Source organism: Poecilia formosa, unplaced genomic scaffold (genome assembly GCF_000485575.1).
Source record: "Poecilia formosa unplaced genomic scaffold, Poecilia_formosa-5.1.2 Scaffold674, whole genome shotgun sequence".
NCBI lineage: Eukaryota > Metazoa > Chordata > Actinopteri > Cyprinodontiformes > Poeciliidae > Poecilia > Poecilia formosa.
The window spans coordinates 58516-77648 of record NW_006800613.1 but is presented as its reverse complement, the minus strand read 5'-3'; the positions used below and the strand labels follow the sequence as shown (position 1 = coordinate 77648).

Sequence of the window (19133 nt, the reverse complement as noted above, 5' to 3'; positions counted from 1 at the left end):
AGGACCCCATGACCACTTCCTTTCTCTTCTTTTACTAGGAGGACTAGTTAGCTCCGGTTAGCTTAAGTTATTCTTTAGTTTTTTCTTCTGTTTTATTCCTAAGTTGCTCGTCACAACCATGATGTGTCAACTCCATAACTGACAATTTATAACACTTTGATGAAATTTTTGAAATAAAAGCTTAATTTTAGTAAACTAAAAATTTAATGGAGCTGATGATACGGCCTTCTTCAGAATAACATATAAATTGAGGTAGTTTGGCTTTTTGTCAACTCAGTTTTTGTGACTCTTTAAGTGAAATTGTTGAGTGCGCAGTTGATTCATTTTAATGTATTTTACATAAATTGCAATACTCCACATTTATCAAGTATTTTATTTTACTCACTAGTTTGTCACCACCTTCAGTTCTGTGTCAACTCCGTCAGATGGACTTTGTTTTTTTTTCATATTTATTTAGTTTCTTGAGAAGCATTTGTCTTTAAAACTGAGTAAAAATATCACTAACAGGGTCATTAAAGAATTATTTTATGTTTATTTTTTGTCAGATGGTGTTGACAAAGTTCTGGGTCAGGTCCATTAAAAATGTAATTTTCAAAATTGTTGCAACTAGGAGCCTGCACCCTAGGATCTTTACATTTCCAAAATATTATTTGTCATATTTGAATACTTGAGGAATCATTTTTAAAAATTTGGGAAAATTGAAACCCATTTTGTCCCTATCCTCAAGAATCACTGAAATGCATTAAAAAATACCATAGACAGTTTTTATAAATTATTGTTACGGACGCCGCCATGTTGTTTACGCTGCAATGCATTCTGGGTGTAGGACGTATGCTTGGTGTTACGGAGCTAGCTCTGTTGAGCCCGAGTGAGTTAAAATAAAATAAAACGGAGGAAGGAGGAGAAATGAAGATGCGGGAGGGGAAAAAGTCATATCTGTAGGTGAGAAATATGACATACTTTTTAAAGTAATAGGGCAGCTCTGAAGTTACAACATATTTAGTTGTGGAGACGATGCGTAACTGCGAGTTGGTGAAGCTAAATAAATAGATGGAAGTGAAATGCTACTGAAGTAAGCCAGCAATATTTAATAATATAAAGTTAGTTTTTGTTCAGTCCGGTGGACATGTTTGGATTGAACATCGTGTTAAAGTTAATTTCTCTCGTCCAATCAGGTGTGGTAACGCGTTCTTTAGAAAGGTGCAGGTACTATTTTATTTATTTAGCTCCGCCCACTGCAAGAGTTTATTTCATTTTTTTTTTTAATTGTTAGTTTTTTTCCACTTTTTGGCTTTTCCCACACACCGCCTTGCCGCCGTCTGACTCGCCCCGTCTCCTGCAGGTCTTTTATTTTTTTGTTTTATTTATTCTTTGCTCCAATAATGTCGAAATTTCGAGATACTATAATGAGATTCTTTTATTATTTGTATTTTTTTAACCAGAGTGGCGGAAACAGGCTTCTATAGAAACGGGCTTCCATAGTAATCAATGCAAGTTTATTTTTTCATTTTTTGTGAATTTAATTATTTTCCACTCTTTGGCTCCGTCTCTTTCAAGAGTTTCTATTTTTTCCCCTCTTTTGTGGCTCCGCCTCCTCCAGCATGTCTGACGTGGCCCCGCCCCCCTGTAGTTTTTTGGCTCCGCCCCCTGCAGGTGTATTCTCTCCCCATGGTCCCAGCCTCAGTCTCACCTGTCGGCCTGCAGCCATGCTGGATGAGGCAGTCGGACTGGGCGCTGTGACCGTATTGGGAGTTCTGGAGCAAGGTAAGAACCAGGAACTAGGTCCGGTTCAGCTTCGATCTGCTGTATTGATATCCTACTGGTTTACGTGGAAACCGCTCAGCTGACTGTAAATCTGAAGCCTTGGTGATAAACAGTTTATTTGTCTGAAGTTTTTATGAATTAATTTGCATCCAGTGTTGACAGAGCGGACCTCCAATGTTCCCCCAGTCCGGTCGGAACCGACCCGGAAAATAAACCCGTATGAAAATCAGCCTGATGAAGGCGAGCGTGTTGACGGTGTGTGTGTGTGTGTGTGTGTGTGCGTGCGTGCGTGCGCGCAGCTTATTTTTCCCTGCAGGTCATTTATGCCAGGAGGAAGTATTCGGTGTCTCCGCCCTGCATCAGCGGGCCGCCGGAGTTCGAGCGGATCTTCAGAGCCCAGTCAGTACCTCTGTGTGTGTGTGTGTGTGAACCAGGTTTTCATATCCTTGTGGGGACCCCCTACTTTGTGGGGTTGTGGGGACCTCTGCTCCTTGTGTGGACAAATTCTAGTCCCCACGAGGGGAAACGCTGTTTTTGGGTTAGGCTGTAGAAAATCAGTGGAAATCGGTGTAAAATCCCCACAATGTCAAATTTATTCATAGAATAGTTTTGAAAACAGTTTTGAAACTGCACCAAAGTGCTGTACAAAACGATAACATAATAGTATAAGTTCATGAAAAAAGAAAGAGGAAAGAGAAAATACTACTAATAAAAATGATAATTAAATGATTATCATTTTTACCAGGCTGCTTGGTAAAAATGATACCAAGCAGCCTGGTATGTCCCTCATAGAATATTAGTGGATACAGTTTCAATCTCATGTAACATACAGGGTGAAGCAGAATGAGTCACCATATTTTTTTCAGCATCTTCTCTGAGTGGGCGGGGCATTAGTGATGTCATAAATCTACCACACCAATGTGAAGCAATGCTCCATTACGATGCACATAAAAAATTTGGAGCAGATTGGATGATAAATCCAATCTGCTCCAGACCCCTACATGGTTCCAACAATGCAATTGTTGGAACCATGTAGGGGGCGTCCTTGAGCCAAATTCCAATATAATACTATTGGCCTCTTTAGAGGTTCAGAAAGGTCATACATATCCAGTCATACATATCCAGTTTTGTGCAAATCGGATGATGTATGTGTGATTTAGAGACGACCGTATGCTTATGGCAAGGGCTTGAAATTCGCTATTCAGCCACCCCTAAACGCTTCAGCCAGCAGTCAGCATTGACAGACTTCATCAGATGATTTTATGTCAGTTGGCACAGGATTAAACCCATATGAATCAAAAAGTAAAATTAAGACAACCAAAAAACGAGTGACTTCCTGTTGGAAGCAGGCGGGGCTTAGGTGATGTCATCAGTTGACCATGTGAATATGATGAGGGCTAGTCTATAATGAGACATGAGTCTGATGCAGCTGTGACCTTGTGTGTGGAAGTTATTGAACCTTGATGTTTCGTGGCGAATATTTAAAGTTTGACACTTAGTCACGCCCACATGCTTTGATGTACAAAAAATTATTTGATAACTTTTGACCTTCAATGTCTCAAGACTCTGCTGAGTGTTTCTGAAGTCTGTATGTCAAAAGCTGTATGACAAGTTCGATCAGATACGACGTCTATAACAAAGTGGTTTTGATCTAAAATGGCCGACTTCCTGTTGGGTTTGGACCATGGCTCCAAGAGACTTTTTTGTACGTCCTGACAAGATACACGTGTACCAAATTTCATTAAAAAGGCTGATCATTTAAAGTTGAACCCGATCGATCAAAATCCCTAGGACGAGTTTGGTCAAATGCAGAGGCCTATAAAAAAAATCAGATTTATATCACTAAGCTGCACATAATAACCGCATTTCATCATATTTATATTTATTGACACTCCTGTGAAACAAGAAGTAGAAAATGGCAAAAATAATTTAAAAATAACTGGGGTCTTTTTTAACATCAATAACTGAAATTTATCATAACAAATCAAAGTTCTTATGATGAGAATTTTTTTCATGATAAATGCCGGGTTGCTGTAATTTCTCCACCTTTAATGTGTTTATGTTTTATATGAACATTTGACTGTAAGTGACTGTTTGTATGAACTGAACATTATTTATTCAGGTATTTGACAAACTGTTTCTTTCATTAATAATGTTTGTATTGATCACACTTTGCTAAAATCAACATGCGCTGCCCAACCTTTGTTTCTAAATATAAAAAAATTAAGCAAAAAAAGTATCTGAAAATACTCACCTGTCATTTCATGCATCAGCTCTTCAAAACCCTCTTAATATTTCTGATCAACAGTGATTTACAAATTATACTGCTTTGGTTTTTAAAATATTGTCTGTTTACTTTATTATTGAAGCAATTAAAACAAAAGATGACTTGAGAAATAAATATTTTCAGTGTTTATTTGAAAACAAAAAGTGGCCTCCATCTTTGTCCGTAATGGCAGGGGGTTTGGACAACAGAAGCTGAACAGAGCGCAACAGTGACACCTGCTTGCCGCCCCATGTAACAACTACATTTACATTTGTTAGAAAACCGTCTATAAAAATAAAAATAAATGTTTTCTTCTAGAAAGTATTTTGACAATAATGTACTCCTTTTTTTAATCTGCAAAGCGCCGTGGTAGTTTTGTTCCCACCTGCAGGAAGTTGGTCTCTGTTGGCGGTTAGAGGCTCTCTGGCGCCCACTGGTGGTGACTTTGTCATTGTTTCAGAGCGAATTGTTCGGAGTACTTCCCCATTTTCATCACCATCCTGTGGACGTCCGGAGTGTTCTTCAGCCAAGGTGAGCCGCCGGCCGCCAGAACCTGGCCTATCCACCGGTTCTGACTTCTCTAAGAGTGTGTGTGTGTGTGTGTGTGTGTGTTGCAGGCCTGTCCAGCCTCTGTGGTCTGCTCTACCTTTATGGACGGCTGTGTTACTTCTGGGGCTACGCCGAGTCGGCTCAGGGACGGTAGGCGCTTCGGGTCGGGTTTGGCGGTTCTGGTTCTACATCAGAACTTTAATATTTAATCACCCGAGATTAAAATATTTAGCTGCTAAACTTGCAACCAAGGTTGTTATAGATAATGAAATAAACTGAACTTGAAATTGTTTTAACTGAAATAAACAAACAGTTCTAATGGGGGATAAACTAAGACATACTGGAGCTACAGACTTAATAAAACTTGTTTTTGTGTTTGTGAACCTATTTATTAGCTTTTCAAACTGATGTGAAATTATTTTTTGCCACACAGTTTACGTTGTTTGTTGGCAAATTGTGGCGCTCCTGGTTGTGTTGAAGTTCTGCTCTGCTCTCTTCCAGTTTGGCTCCGCTGTACTTCAGCGCTCGGGTTCTCTGGGTTCTGATCGGGTTCTCGGCTGTTGGCGTCTTCCTGTCGTTCTGCCGGGTTTACATGGAGTTGGACCTGCTGCAGGCGCTTGGCCACGCCCTGTTCTGACCCGGAGAGGACGAGGTTCTGCTGTGCATTTCTGTTCTGGTTCGGAAAGCGTTTCCCAACTGCTGTGAAAATAAAACCGGGTCATTAAACAGAACCGCGCTGTTTCTTCATTCACGACTCGCTTTTTTCTCTGAGAACTTCAACTGTTATAGCCGAGTTCTGGTCGGTTCTGATAGAACCTCCACTCTTTAGATAAAAACCGGGAATTGGACTCAGAAAACGTTGGCATGAAGCATTTAGAAGAAAAACTGTCTATTTCTGCTCAACTTCACTAAACTTCCTGAAATCCTGGTTAGGGTTACCATGGTAACAGCTATTTCTCCGGCCAAAAAAACTAAACATAAAATTAAACGATAAAATGAGGCAGAATAAAACCATCAATGAATAAAGAGCTTCATTAAAATAATATTTAGTTAAGATGATTATGTTTATAATGAAAAGTCACCTGTGGCTCCTAGAACTGCAATCTGGGACCGTAAACTGCCCCTGTGCCTCAAGTTGGACCCCACTGGTAAACAGGTGAATCATTGGTTGGTTCTGCAGGTGTAGAAGCTTAAAACTGCACTTCTGACATTTGGCCAACAGATGGCGCCAAAGAAACGACTTTCAGAAAGCTTTTAAATTTTAGTTATGACGTCACACACCGATTGGTTCAGTAGATGCTGCTGAACCAATCAGGAGCAGCTCTGGGCCATGAGTAAGCTTCAGGAAAATGAATGTCTTCAGGTTTTCATCTAAAACTGAAACATCAGGATGAAAATCTAGAGGAAAGAAACAGCAGCAACACGAGGAGCCAACGCTCAGCAGGTCATCTGAAGGGCAAAGGTCGTTCCTTTGAAGACGAATACGTTCAACATTTGGACAGGAAGACAGTTTGACTCACAGCTCACCTTGAACCGTGTACGGAGCAGCTATTGTGCCAAAATTAATACTCTTGTCCAACGATGTCTACTTCCTTAAAACAGGAGAATAAATCCCATCAGAAGCCATTGATCTGTTTGCTGATAGGCTGACGGTAATTTAGCAACCAGAACTGGTAACTGAACAGATGATGAGGAGGAGAGTACTAGTTTGCATTTGGAGAGGCTGGACATCAACTGGACTGTCTTCTTCCTCCATTAGCATGGATAGCATTAGCATTAGATATGGTGGTGTTAGCTTTGTACAGGCTAACAACTACCACGAATAGGCTGGATCTGCCAATGGCATTAGATAGGCTAATGTTAGCCTTAGCTCAGTGGTGTCCAAAGTGGGTCCTGGAGGCCTGGCATCCTGCATGTTTTAGGATGCAGGATGCCTCCTAAAACAGGCCTGGTGGTCGTAACCTTTTCAGCATGTCGATGTTCTCCTTAGGCCTCTAACGAGCCGTCATTTGATCCAGGTGAGCCAAACCAGTGAGAGAACTAAAACATGCAGGATGCCGGGCCTCCAGGACCCACTTTGGACACCCCTGCCTTAGCTGGTGCAGGTAGACATGTGACTTTGACGGCCTCATTAGTGACCTCTACTGGCCTGTCGGTGACAAACCACATTAAAACTTTACCCTCACCAGAAGCAGAAAAAAAAAAGTGAATTTAATAAAAATTCATCCAGTTCTGAACAAAAACATTTCCATTCAGAATAACTTCCTCCTCCTGGGATCAACAAACTCAATTTTGACATCCGACACCGATGACTTCGCTGGTTTCAATAGACGTTTAATTCCAACATTCAATTAAACCATCAGTTATAATCACATAATTAATGAAATGTAACCTACGACCTTTACAGGTGAGAGTACAGATCAGTTTAGTTACCGTCAATAACTAGTAGCTGAGGTTTATTCTGTTCACAATGAACCTTCATCATCAGACAGGATGGGATGGGCGGGACCAGAGAGAGTGGGTGGAGCCACATGTAGGAGGAGTCAAAGTGGGAGGAGCCACATGGGTGAGTGGGATGACTGGAGGGGGCAGAAGAAGGAAGAAGTAGGGCTGCAGGTTTAGTCGCTGAAGGTTCGATGTAAACCAGGGGTCCCCAAAGTGGGTCCTGGAGGCCCGGCATCCTGCATGTTTTATTCTCTCCCTGGTAGTAACAACCTTTTCAGCTCGTCAATGTTCTTCTTAGACCTCTAATGAACCATCATTTGATCCAGGTGAGCTAAACCAGGGAGAGACTAAAACATGCAGGATGCCGGGCCTCCAGGACCCACTTTGGGGACCACTGGTGTAAACAAAACTAAAAACATTCCAGTAGTTCCAAGATGGCCGCCCTGTTTCACTTCCTGTATGAAGCTGCTGTCCAGTGGAAAAAGAAGAGTCATGACAGGAGCTGCTGGTGTTTGGTAAAACGGGGGTTGGCTCTCCACCCGGGCAGAGGGGCAGCCTATGGTCTACACAAAAACATAATCCTTACTTTTTTTGCACAAAACAATTCTTAAGTCGTTTAAATTCTGTGAGCTTTTTTAGGGCACTGTCACTTTAAATCCAAATAAGCTGCTGCTGGCCACGCCCCAACTCAAAGTTTACCCTCAGCTGAAAATGGCTGTAAAGCGCCATAGATCTTTGAAAAGCAGAAGTAGAGCCTCCTACACAATCAACAAGAGGGTGAAATATTGTTAAACTTTCTTTTGGTTTTAGCTCATATTTTATTAGCTTATTTATACGAGTCAAATTTCTTAATAGGTTGTTTTGATGTCGTGTCTTTGTAACCTGCATAATATAAAAAAATATAAAATAAAAACCAGCTGGTATCAGGATGGAACTCTGCTCTGGTTGCTAGGTAACAGGGCGGGACTTCTCTGGGGTTGCTTGGTAACAGGGTAGTGCCTGTTGATTGGCTCATTTTCAAGACACTAAAAAAACCTAAAAGTATTGTTTTTAAAAAAAAAAAAAAAGTTTTTTTTTTTGTAAGTTTTTGGTCGTTTGTAGAAGCAGCAGAAACAAAAACGGAAGAAAAACAACGTAAAAATGTGAATCTTCCCATTTACGGACAGACTCCATTTTGTTTCTGTGGCGTCGGGCTTAGAGGAAGAGGAGGAGGAAGAGGAGTTTGATCCCCAAACAGTTTCACATTCATTACGCTGCTGGATCGGTTTCAGAACCGCCGGTCCGGTTCAGCCCAGTCCGGTCCAGGTTGGCAGAACCTTGAAAACATCCAAACCATCCACAGCAGCTGGACTGGACAGGAAACATCTGATTCCAGAAAGGCACAGAAGGAGAACTGGTTTCCATGGCGATAAGGTGAGTGCAGGTGGTTCTGGTTGGGTGGACCTGCTGGATCCCTGAGGAGGAATCTCTGATTGACCTCCAATAGTTCATCTATTAATCCAATAAAAACTGGATCTGGTTCACGACCTCGACTCGATCCTCATAGGAAGAAGAGATGCTCATAGAAAGTTGAGTGGAAGGAAAAAATACAAGACAAACTGAGGAGTTTGGAGGAGACTGGACTGCAGCTGAGGTCAGAGGTCAGAGGGGTCCAGTGTGAAGGAGATGGCCGCGCCTGGTGGGCGGAGCCTCTTCTCACATTAATGTCATGCCAATATGCCAAATACATCGGGATCGTTTGGTTAGAGGAAATATTTATAAAGATTTACATTAAAACTTTTAAATTCAGATTCTTTAAGGAATGTTAATCTAGTTTATTACAAAGGTAGAAAATATTTTTATACTATGAAACATTAAAAACAACTTGAGTCCTTTTATCATCTTAGAAAAATCCATAATAAAAATAAGTTCTATGTTTCTCACATATATTTTACAATATATTTTCTCTGAGTGTCTGTTCTGCTTGTCCAGGGCCGCTCCTCTGGTGGGCGGGGCCTGCAACTAGGGGCGGGGTCTACATCTGGTGGGCGGGGCCTACAGCGGGCACCGGCCGCAGCCGCACTCCAGGGCCGTCTCCAGCTCCTCTGAGTACGACGACCCGTCCGTGCAGCGGAACGCCACCTTCCGCCGGCGCGTCTTGGTGACGCCGCAGCAGACGCCGGGCGGCGCCGCCGCCTGGCAGGACCGGGGACACGCCACGCGCGGCACCCTGCTGGTGGAGGTGCAGGTCCGCATGGCCTGGTGCCGCTTCAGCTGCTCCCGAAGCGTCTCGCCCTGGCAGCGCAGCTCTGCAGCAGGGGGAGGGGCAGGCGATGAGGCGTGGGGTCAGAGGTCGGCAGGAGGGGGGGAACCAGAGGTTGGTGGGGCGCTGGGCTTACCTGTGTTGCAGGCGGGTCCGGTGAAGCCCGGCTCGCAGTGGCAGACCAGAACCCCGGACTCGGAGGTCCGACACTCTCCGTGGGCGCAGCTGCAGGCGGGGCGGTCGCAGGACAGGCCCTGGTAGCCGTCAGAGCAGCGGCAGCTGTAGGCCTGCGCCGTGGCAACGCAGGTACCATGGACACACCTGGAGAGCCAGGTTAGAGTCAGCTGCTAACTGCTGATTTAAAGGGCCGGTGTCGTGTTTTCCAGGCTACCTTCAGTTGTTATAAAAATGGTAAATGTATCAAAAATGGCTTAAAAGAAATGTTACTTCCTGTTTTAACATCTTCAAATTGGGCCTCTGTGTTTTTAAAAACTCTTCTTGAAGCTCCGCCTCCAGGAAGTCATCCAACATGGTTCCTCTGTTAGCCCTTTAATGTTTTTACCAGTGTTGCTCTGAGCAGCAGCTCAGCTGGCGCTAATTGCTGCTGGCTAGTCTGTAGGAGCTGAGTAGGGGAGGCGGGGCTACGGCCACCCAGCCGTTTAACAGTTGAATGGTTGCCGTTAAGATTAAAGGAACAAGTATGAAGGAAGCAAAACAAAACTCCAGGTTTGTTTCTGATGAAGGAGTCATGATAAAACATGACACCGGCCCTTTAAGACAGAAAGGATGCTAAATATTCTGCCCAAACTTTTCCTCAGTCATGTTTCGATTTAGAAGAAACCGACCGGACCGGACCGGCTCACCTTATGTTCTGACAGGGGTCGCTGGCTGCCGTCTCGTCACACAGCGCCCCCATCCGGCCCGGAGGGCAGCTGCAGGTGACCCCGGTCTGACCTCCCTCCCTGCAGGCTCCAGCTGTGCACACACTGCAGGAGTGGCACCCGACCAGAACCGCCGGGCCCTGGACAAACACTTCAGTTAACTTTATTTATAGAGCAACAATTCACACCTGGTCTCCAGATAAAATCAGAATTTTGACAAAAAGTGTTAGACTTCTGAGAAAAAAGTAAAAAAATTAGTTTGACGTCAAAATTGTAAGAAAAAATGTTGAATTCTAATATCAAAATATAAATTCAGATATTAAATTAATTCCGTCTTAAATTAAGTCAAAATTTTGTGAAAAGTTTTAATTCAGAGGTTAAAGTCAGAATCCACATCAGTGATGGGTGGAGTTAAACCAGAGGATATTTTGTTGTCAGAGGTCAGAGGTCAGAGCACGATGATGGTGCTGAAGGCGCTCAGTCTCACCTTGGCCGGCGGCTCTGCTGCGGTTCTGAAGGTCAGGTCCTGCATCTCTCCGTTGATCCGAACCTTGTGGATGCAGCCGTCGAAACCAGGAGGAGGACGGTCCGGGCCGGGACGCAGCCCTGAGGCGGCCACCAGGGGGGGCACTCCTGAGAACACGCAGCAAAGACCAGCCTGAGGAAAAGCCTGACGACGGCATTTTATGCTTGTTTCTGTATTTATCATCAAAGATAATTTCCCAGAGAAAAAGAAAAAAGCCATGGGAATAAAAATCATTTTTACAGATGTCAACTTAAACTTGGTAGGCCTATCAGCAGCCAATCAGTGGAAAAAAAAATATTCTTGTTCTGTGCCATTTTCTGATGTTAGTTGCTAAATGTTGCAAAAAAAGATGTAAAGATGAACAACATGCCAGTTTAAACTTTGATCTATTTGCAAAAAGACTGAGCTCTGCAGCATTAAAACATGGCCAGAACTGTAACTATGTCAATCATAACTGGCACTTCAACAACATTATTTTACCTTTTATCTGGAAATAGTGTCTGTTTATTCTTGCCATACAGTCTCTGTATTAATTATTGCTCTAAAGGTCTTGCCATACCAGTTTATTCCTCTGTATTTACTTTAGTTTCTTAGTTTATTCTTGTATTTTGTTCTTCATTCATTTCCATTTAGTTTCCTTTGATTATTATCCTCTCTTGGTTTATTGCTATGTCCACTTTAACTTCTTTCCTGTTGCTAGATTTATTTAATCGTTTATTGACCATCGTTAATCTTCACTCATCACCTGCTGCGCCTCCTAATCATCATGTTTCACATCATGTGTTGATTTTTCACTGTTCAGCGTCGGATTCTCTGTTTTTATGCCATAATTCACATCTAGTTCGTCGCTCCGTTTTATGTCCGACTTCTCCAGTTTCAGAGTTTTGCTCAATGTGCCGTCGTTTTTTTTTTTTAACCCTCTATGGTGCAGGGCGGTCGGGAAGCGTATCGATGGGGAAAGGCAGACTGACATAAACCTTTTAAAGCAACAGAAACAATTTCTGATTCTGATTATTGAAATTTAAAAGTGCTGTGTTGTTCCATCACCCCAGTTTCATACCGGACCAGTTACAGCTCCGGTGTTATCGCTATAAAATGAAGGCTCTCTATCGAGGTGTCACCATGGAGGGATTTCTTTATTTAATTGGGTTCATTTTTCAGAGGGATACACAGTGAGGGTATCGTGATTTTAGTAATTACATGTTTATAAGAGCGATTTTCTGTTGTCCTTCCATGGAAGCGGGCAGCTTTCAAACGGAAATAAAACACTTTTTAATATAAGTTGCTGCTTTGACATGATCACAGAACTGACAAAACATATGTACAAAAATACCAGACAAAGTGAATCACAGCAACGTCATCAGCCAGTTTAACGCTGAACTGATGCGGTGAAGCTACTAGTAGCAGGAGAGGAGCTACAAGCTACGAACACTGAATAGAAGGAGAGCTGCCATCGATACAGTTTTACCAAGTTGCTCAAAGTCTAAACTGGTATTGTTGTGCATATAAGGTGTAAAGTTTACCTTCGACCAAACGCCCCCTAGAGGAATCCCAGCGCCCCCCATTTGTAAAAATGTCCGCCAGCGCCCCCTGCTGTCCTCTGAACGCCCCCCATGGGGGCGGTACCGCCCACGTTGAGAACCGCTAGTTTAAACTATTATTAGACAAACAGCAAGGAGGCAAAGAATGCAAAAAATAAAGAATTTAAGATTAAAAAGTCCAAATAATGAAAAAAGTAAAAATTGTGATAAAAAAAGTTTTAATTTTTAAAGTCAGATTTTGAGAATAAAGTTTGCATGATTTTTATTGATCTATTTTTCGTTTCCAACACCTTTTCAGAAATTCTGGGTCAAACAGATCTACAGACGGGTTTTCATCTTAAATGTAAAATATTTCTTTTGCACAGTTTATGTTTAATTATTCCTCGGCCAATCAACCTTCGGAGTCTGAATATTCCAGTTAGCATTAATCGATTATTTTCCTCCACACTGACGCCCCCCGCTGGAGAGCAGTGAGAACTGCAACCTGAACAAATGCGGCTGTGTGTGTGTGTGTGTGTGTGTGTGTATGTGTGTACCGCCAATGTAGAGCTGGGTGTTGTGGTCGACGGAGGGCTGGCGGCCCAGCTTGCCCAGACTCTTGGGAGCGCCGTTGTCCACCACCAGGCTGAGTGAGCGGTTCTGGATCAGCAGCTCTACGGTGTGGAAGAGTCCGTCGCTGACAGACTCCACGCTGAAACATGTGTCACATTTTAAGACGTGGAAACATGTGAATCATTTGGTTTTCACCGTTGAGTTCACATGTTTCCATGTGTTTATAAAACAGGATGTGATGAACCGGCTGCGGATGTGAACGGGGTGATTACGTTCTTAATGATGGTGTAAATGTGAAGTTTCTGGCTGAGAGCAGCAGACATGCTCATGGTTTCCAATAGCAACCATGTCACTACATAATGGACAGTCCTCCTTTGAGGCGGACTCACACTGTCCTAGTCAAAGTTCTTCTCTTCATGCCTGCAGCAGCAGATCCTCCAGGAACATTTTCCAGTCTGCTGCTGTGACACCACCCGTCCACCAGGGGGTGGTGTGTTTGATCCCTGCAGCAGGAACCCTGCAGAGCATCTGGACCTGAGAACAGCTGGCTCTTCGCTAACGCTGCTTTCCTCCCACTTCACCTTGTGCCCGGCTGGTTCTGGGTGTGAATACTTTCTGCTGATTCTGCAGCAACGTTGTGTGTAGATACAAACATGAACATTAGCATGCTTACCTCTCAGGTCGCATGATTTTTATGTTTCCCCTTAACTACTTGAATTTCAAGATGGCAGCCATTTTTGAGCCTTTTAAACCAGTTATTGCCATGAATTGTTTCCCACCTTCATGACTTGGATGAACTTTGTGTCTTGTCAAGTTCATAAAACTTTAACGTGACAAAATGCAGCAGAATCAGAAACAGGATTTTACTGTTGGGCCCAAAAGGAAAAGAGAGACATTAGCGTTAGCTTCTACTCATCTTTTTATTTGTCTAGCAGTTTAGCGTTAGTTTTTGCTAACTTCTTAGCGTGCTAAACAGTTTAGTGTTCGTTATTAGCTTCTGCTTTTTTGTGTTTAGCGGTTTAGTATTCTGGTACTTTTTAAAATGTGCTTTGCAGTTTAGCGTTAGCATAGCTAAGAGTCTTGCTTAGTGAACCTAACCACTGGCAATAACTACGGCTGATTTTAGAAAAAACATTTTCTTCAATACAATCATGGCAGCCATTTTGAAAAAGGCCAACCATAAAAAGGAAACACAAGATCAAGTAAATATGTTTGATTATATATATGTGTGATTTCTACAGCTATATAAAAACATTCATCCAAATAGATATTTTGGAAGAAATTTTTTTCCATGACAACCATAGCGGCCATTTTGAAAAATCAAAAACATTATCAGTAAATATGTTTTCTATGGTTTCAATCATGTACGATTTGACATCAGAAGTATTTATCTTGGATAAATATTGGCAAATGTATTGCAAAAATACATTTTTGTTGATGACCATGGCGGCCATTTTGAATTTTTCAGTGGCCAACAGATTTTCTCTTCTAAAATTAGTTCTTCCATCTGCACGAGGAAGATTTTCTCCTATATGCAATTATGTGCAGCTCTATCCCTCCCCTTCATCCCTCCATCATCATCATCATCATCAGCTCTTCCCTCCATTGTTTGCTGATGAACAACAGTAGCTGTTCTCTCTGTGACCTGATGGGAGATTAGTGTGACATTTAGTAAAGGGCAGCCCATTAATGCGCACACACACACACACACACATGCGCACACACGCATACACACACATGTTTGTTTTGCTATCTTTGTGGGGACTTTCCATTGACTTCCATTCATTTCTACAGCCTAAACCTGACCTTTACCCTTTTCCTAACCCTATCCAAAACTCAATTCATACCTTAGCCCTAACTCTGACCCCTGACCCAAAAACAGGGTTTCCCCTCGTGGGGACCAGGCTCCGGTCCCCACGAGGAGCGATTGGTCCCCACAACGTAGTATATGTCAGGAAAATCGTCCCCACAAGGTATTACAAACAAACGCACGCGCGCGCGCACACACACACACACACACACACACACGTCTGTAAAATTCAGCTTGATTTAAAGCAGTCTGTGTCTCAGGAATCAGGTAAAATATGTAACACCAATTAGTTTAATAAGTAAATAAATATCCAACCACTTAATATGAAATTTGTTGAATTTTAGCAACAATGATTTATTAGAAAAATATATATAAGAAATAATAATAGTTATTCTGATAAATAGATCAGTAACCAAAAATCCCTCAAAAACTATATAAGGTTAGATTTAAATCACTCAGTTTATGTCAGCATTAAAAATAAATGTCCAAAAATGTCAGTTTGTTTTAGTCAGAAACATGTCCATAATAGAGTCCCATAGCCTGAAACAACCTGCAAATATCCCGTTTCAATTCCAGACGCTGGGCGGACTCGGACTGCCTCCCTCTCTGGCTGCACCGACGGACACGCCCCTTTCTATCTGGTTTTCACTAACACACCTGGAACCAGCATGATGCCGCCCCAAAACCAGTTCCAAACACCGGAAACTATCAAGGAAGCTGGTCTAGAAAGCAGTCTGACGTATTTACTTTTTAATTTATTTAATCGAAAGAAAACAAACATTGTGGTTATGTTACATGTCCATCCAGCAAACCTGTGACCTCTGTGACCTGCTAATGAGGTCACAGAGGTCACAGTGAAGGACTTGTTCTGCCTCCTTCAATCTGAATCTTTTTTCACTCTTGATTATTTTCAGTTTTTATTCTTTACTTTTAGTTTTTAAACATTTATAACAATTAAAACCTGAAAAGTGCTCTCCCTCCCTCTCTCTCTCGTTTTTTCCTCCCCAGTCGATGATCTGAATCTTCATCTGCTGCATCGCGTCTTATCGCTTCAACTCAACCAAGTCAAACATTTAAGGCAGAAATAAATCCTTAACTCATCTGGGGACTGAAGCCGTTTCTTCTTCTGTGGTATCTGCAGCAAACATCCAGTCAGTTTATGGTTTAATATTTCAGGGTTTCATCTGAAGGGAGTTTCATCCATGTTTCAGGATTTCAGAGGAATCTTCTGAGCTCATGGTTAGAGAGGAAACGGTTCTGGTTCTGGTTCTGGTGAGTGTCTGAGTTACACAGCAGCAGATCGTTTCATATTTCAGCAAAATGTTTCCCATGAAGACACAAAAACCAAACGGGGAACCAGAACCAGACACTGAAATCAGTTTCTGATTCTGCTGCTTTTTGTCACGTTAAAGTTTTATGAGTTCATCCAAGACCAGAGGAACATTTACAGCAGTAAGTGGTTTAGAAGAGCTGGCGCTCAGGTAGACGGTCGGCCAGGTGAGCTCACCTGTAGACGGTGGTGGGCGGGTAGTTGGTGATGTCATAAATGAGGCGGATGTGTCCCTGGTACAGCTCCAGCGCCAGCGGGTCGAGGTCGTCCTTATACAGCAGGACGCCGTTGTCCTTATCAGTGGCCACCTGGAGGAGAGGACGCTGCTGATCAATACGATCGATTAATCGATAAACTGAGAAAACCGTCATAACTTCACTTCAAATAAACACACGGTCCAGCCGGGCGGCGGCAGCATCATGCTGTGGGCTCGTCTCAAGCCAACCCAACCCATTGGAAACCCATTCTGCTCAAGACGAAGGTCAAAGGTCAGCCCCACCTGCAGTGAAATATGCGCCGTCGGTCGCAGCTTGGTGCCGTGCAGCTCCACGAACCCGTCTCGACCCAGGAAGTGGACGGTGGAGATTTTGTCGCACTTGTTGCCGTAGTAACCAGGTATGCAGCGGCAGATGGGTTCCCCGGCAACCACCAGGCACTGGGCGCCGTTCTGGCACTCTGATTGGTCGCAGGGGCTGGTCTGCAGCAAGATCATTGGTGGAGGGTTCTCACAGAACAGCCCACTGGGGAGGGGGAGCAGGAAGTGAGGTCGGACATTTCAGAATAAAAGGCTTCAAATCTGAATGAAACTCCATGGAATTTATCAATAAAGCAGATAAATTTCAAAAGGTTTTAAATAAGTTTTCAAACTTTGGAGATAAAAACAAATGAAATTAAAAACAGTTTTAATTCACCATTTTATATAATTTATCACTGTTACTAATCTGTGATGGTCTTTTAACAGCAACGACAAGTTAACAAAAACACAAAATCATATAAGTCTTATAACGTCTTTTACATACAAAGGAGTTTTTTACAGCCACTAAAAAAACAAGGTCATAATATTGTAACTTTATTCCATTTATTTTAATTTCATTCTTGTATGACTTCATTGTCATTTTTTCATTATTTAATTTTTGGCAGTATTGTCCCAATAATGGTTCTACAAAGTTTAAAAAAATGTTCCTGCCAAGTTTTCTAACATTGGTTCATTTTAACTGACCGAAACAAACAACAACAAAAAATTTAACTTCAGAAAGAGAGAAAATGTGTCTGTTTATTATCTTTAAATATCTGGTTTTAACTCTAAATAAAATTTAGACTTTTAATCAAATGTTAGATTTCACTTTACTACCAAACTCTGCAGTTTGGTAGTAAAATATTTCTTCAGAAAAATGTCCATCCAAGCAGAAGGAAGCACCAGGCAGGACGGATTTCAGGGTAGCACTGATAGTCAGAACACCAGGTATGCCGATTGTGCCTTGATGCTCCTTTAGCTTTTTAATCACTTCATGCCCTTGTTTTCGTTTTCTCTGCACCTCGGTGGAAACTCCACGCCCCACTGTAGCACCATCTGTTTAACGTTGAAATCCACAAAGCGAACCATCATGGACCCCGGTGGTGCTGCTGGTTTCTGTAGCTCTGAAATCTCAGTGCAAATGTCCGTGTCTTCAGGCAGCGTCATCTTCGCCTTTCCCCACCTTCGGTTCTCTTCTTGTAGTCTTTTGTGAGGAAGTCAGGATAATAGTGTTTTCTGGATAAATAGGTGGATTTATATTCTTACAGCAGGCAAATTAAGAGTTATCTGGGTCAGAGCGGAGCCTGCAAAGCGTCTCTATTCAGGCACAACGGAAGCAGAAATCCAGTATAAATACTTTAAAATCAAATAAAACTTTTAATTTGATCCACAAAATGTTCCATTTCTCAGCTTCTCTTTTCGCCTGTCGCTGATGAATTAGTTTCACTCTCACCAGCTGTAATTAACCACACACACACACACACACACACACACACACACACACACACACACACACACACACACCTGAAGCCCTCCTTGCAGACGCAGGTGTATCCGTTGACGGCATCCACGCACTCGGCTCCATGCTGGCATTTGTTCTCCAGACAGTCGTTGTAGTCCAGCTCGCAGCGCTGGCCCACGAAGCCCGGCGGACACTCGCACCTGGTTACACACCAGAAGGTCAAAGGTCAATCAACAGCCAGCATCGGTGGACGAGAAAAGACGGTGTCTGAGGAGAAGTTTCTCTTTACTGTGGATTTTCTGTGGTTCTGAAACGCGACTGATGCAACAGGAAAACGATGCAGAAAAATGGATGCAAAAGGAAAAATAGTAAAAATGTCAAAAACAGCATAAATCACGGCTGACGCCACCAAACTGGAGTCCTCCAGGCCACCAGGGGGAGTCGAAACCAAACTGTACAGGACTAGAACTTCAGTGGAGAAGAATCCAAAATACAGGCTGTTTGTTTTGTTTGTTTGTGTAATTCGTGTTTTCAGCTCATTTATTATTTTAGCCTGTATGTAAAGTTTTGACCCTCTGCGTCGCTGCAGAGATCCGAACCCTGGAAATAAGTTCCTGTATGTAAACTTCTGACCTGCCCAGTTTTGTTCTGAGGGAAATAAAACAGGAAGTGACCTCACTGCTCCAGCCTCTTCCTCCAGGACATGACCTTGGTGACCTTTGACCACTCGTGGAGCCGGCCTCACCTGTAGCCGCGGCCGACTTGGACGCACTTGGAGTCGTGCTGACACGGGTCGAAGCCGGCGAGACACGGGTCCACCACCTCGTCACACAGGTCACCTGGGGGCAGAGACTCAGGGGTCAAAGGTCAGAGGGCTCACAGACAGAGGCAGAGCAGGCATGACCACCTCCACTTTCAGCCACTGGGATAACAACATTTCCAAAGGGTCAAAGGTCAGCAGACAGGAAGTTCGACCTGAGGAAAAAACTTTCAGGAATAGTTCAGGAACTTTGACTTTTTTCCAATTTCCTGGATTTGAGCAAATTGAGATTCTGATGATGGACAGAAACCGGACCTCTGACCCCAGACCTGCTAAATGTGTGTGTGTGTGTGTGTGTGTGTGTGTGTGTGCCGCTGTAGTTGGGTGGGCACAGACAGGTGTAGTTGTTGACGCCATCGTCACAGGCGGAGTAGTTCTTACAGTCGTTGTCATCGCAATCGCCAGGATTTATCTCGCAGCGCGGACCCTCG

At 43.0% G+C, this 19133-nt stretch overlaps 2 protein-coding genes across 7 annotated transcripts in view; one reads left to right on the top strand and one right to left on the bottom strand.

Moving 5' to 3' along the window:
- The first annotated feature begins 707 nt into the window (after positions 1 to 707).
- Positions 708 to 5325, top strand: ltc4s (leukotriene C4 synthase). 6 transcript variants are annotated; one of them, XM_016666180.1, is made up of 7 exons: positions 708 to 938; positions 1443 to 1490; positions 1601 to 1764; positions 2064 to 2163; positions 4491 to 4561; positions 4648 to 4729; positions 5081 to 5325. In XM_016666180.1, exons 3-7 carry the CDS (start codon positions 1602 to 1604, stop codon positions 5214 to 5216), a joined length of 552 nt encoding a protein of 183 aa, XP_016521666.1. In that variant the 5' UTR covers positions 708 to 938; positions 1443 to 1490; position 1601; the 3' UTR covers positions 5217 to 5325. The 6 variants fall into 6 exon arrangements, with proteins under 6 accessions (XP_016521666.1, XP_016521664.1, XP_016521668.1 ...); XM_016666178.1 differs by having other exon boundaries at positions 708 to 942; XM_016666179.1 differs by lacking the exon at positions 708 to 938 and adding an exon at positions 1315 to 1342 and having other exon boundaries at positions 5081 to 5323.
- Positions 5326 to 7421: 2096 nt separating this feature from the next.
- LOC103130784 (slit homolog 3 protein-like) overlaps positions 7422 to 19133 on the bottom strand; it is a 68548-nt gene continuing 56836 nt past the window's right edge. Inside the window, exons 22-31 of the mRNA XM_007542284.2 lie at positions 19015 to 19129; positions 18628 to 18721; positions 17945 to 18082; positions 16406 to 16646; positions 16084 to 16214; positions 12751 to 12905; positions 10635 to 10780; positions 10130 to 10287; positions 9403 to 9587; positions 7422 to 9312 (exon numbers count right to left, since the gene is read on the bottom strand). Of these exons, the coding sequence (XP_007542346.1) occupies positions 9059 to 9312; positions 9403 to 9587; positions 10130 to 10287; positions 10635 to 10780; positions 12751 to 12905; positions 16084 to 16214; positions 16406 to 16646; positions 17945 to 18082; positions 18628 to 18721; positions 19015 to 19129 (1617 nt within the window). The 3' untranslated portion in view covers positions 7422 to 9058. The remainder of the gene's footprint in view (positions 9313 to 9402; positions 9588 to 10129; positions 10288 to 10634; positions 10781 to 12750; positions 12906 to 16083; positions 16215 to 16405; positions 16647 to 17944; positions 18083 to 18627; positions 18722 to 19014; positions 19130 to 19133) is intronic.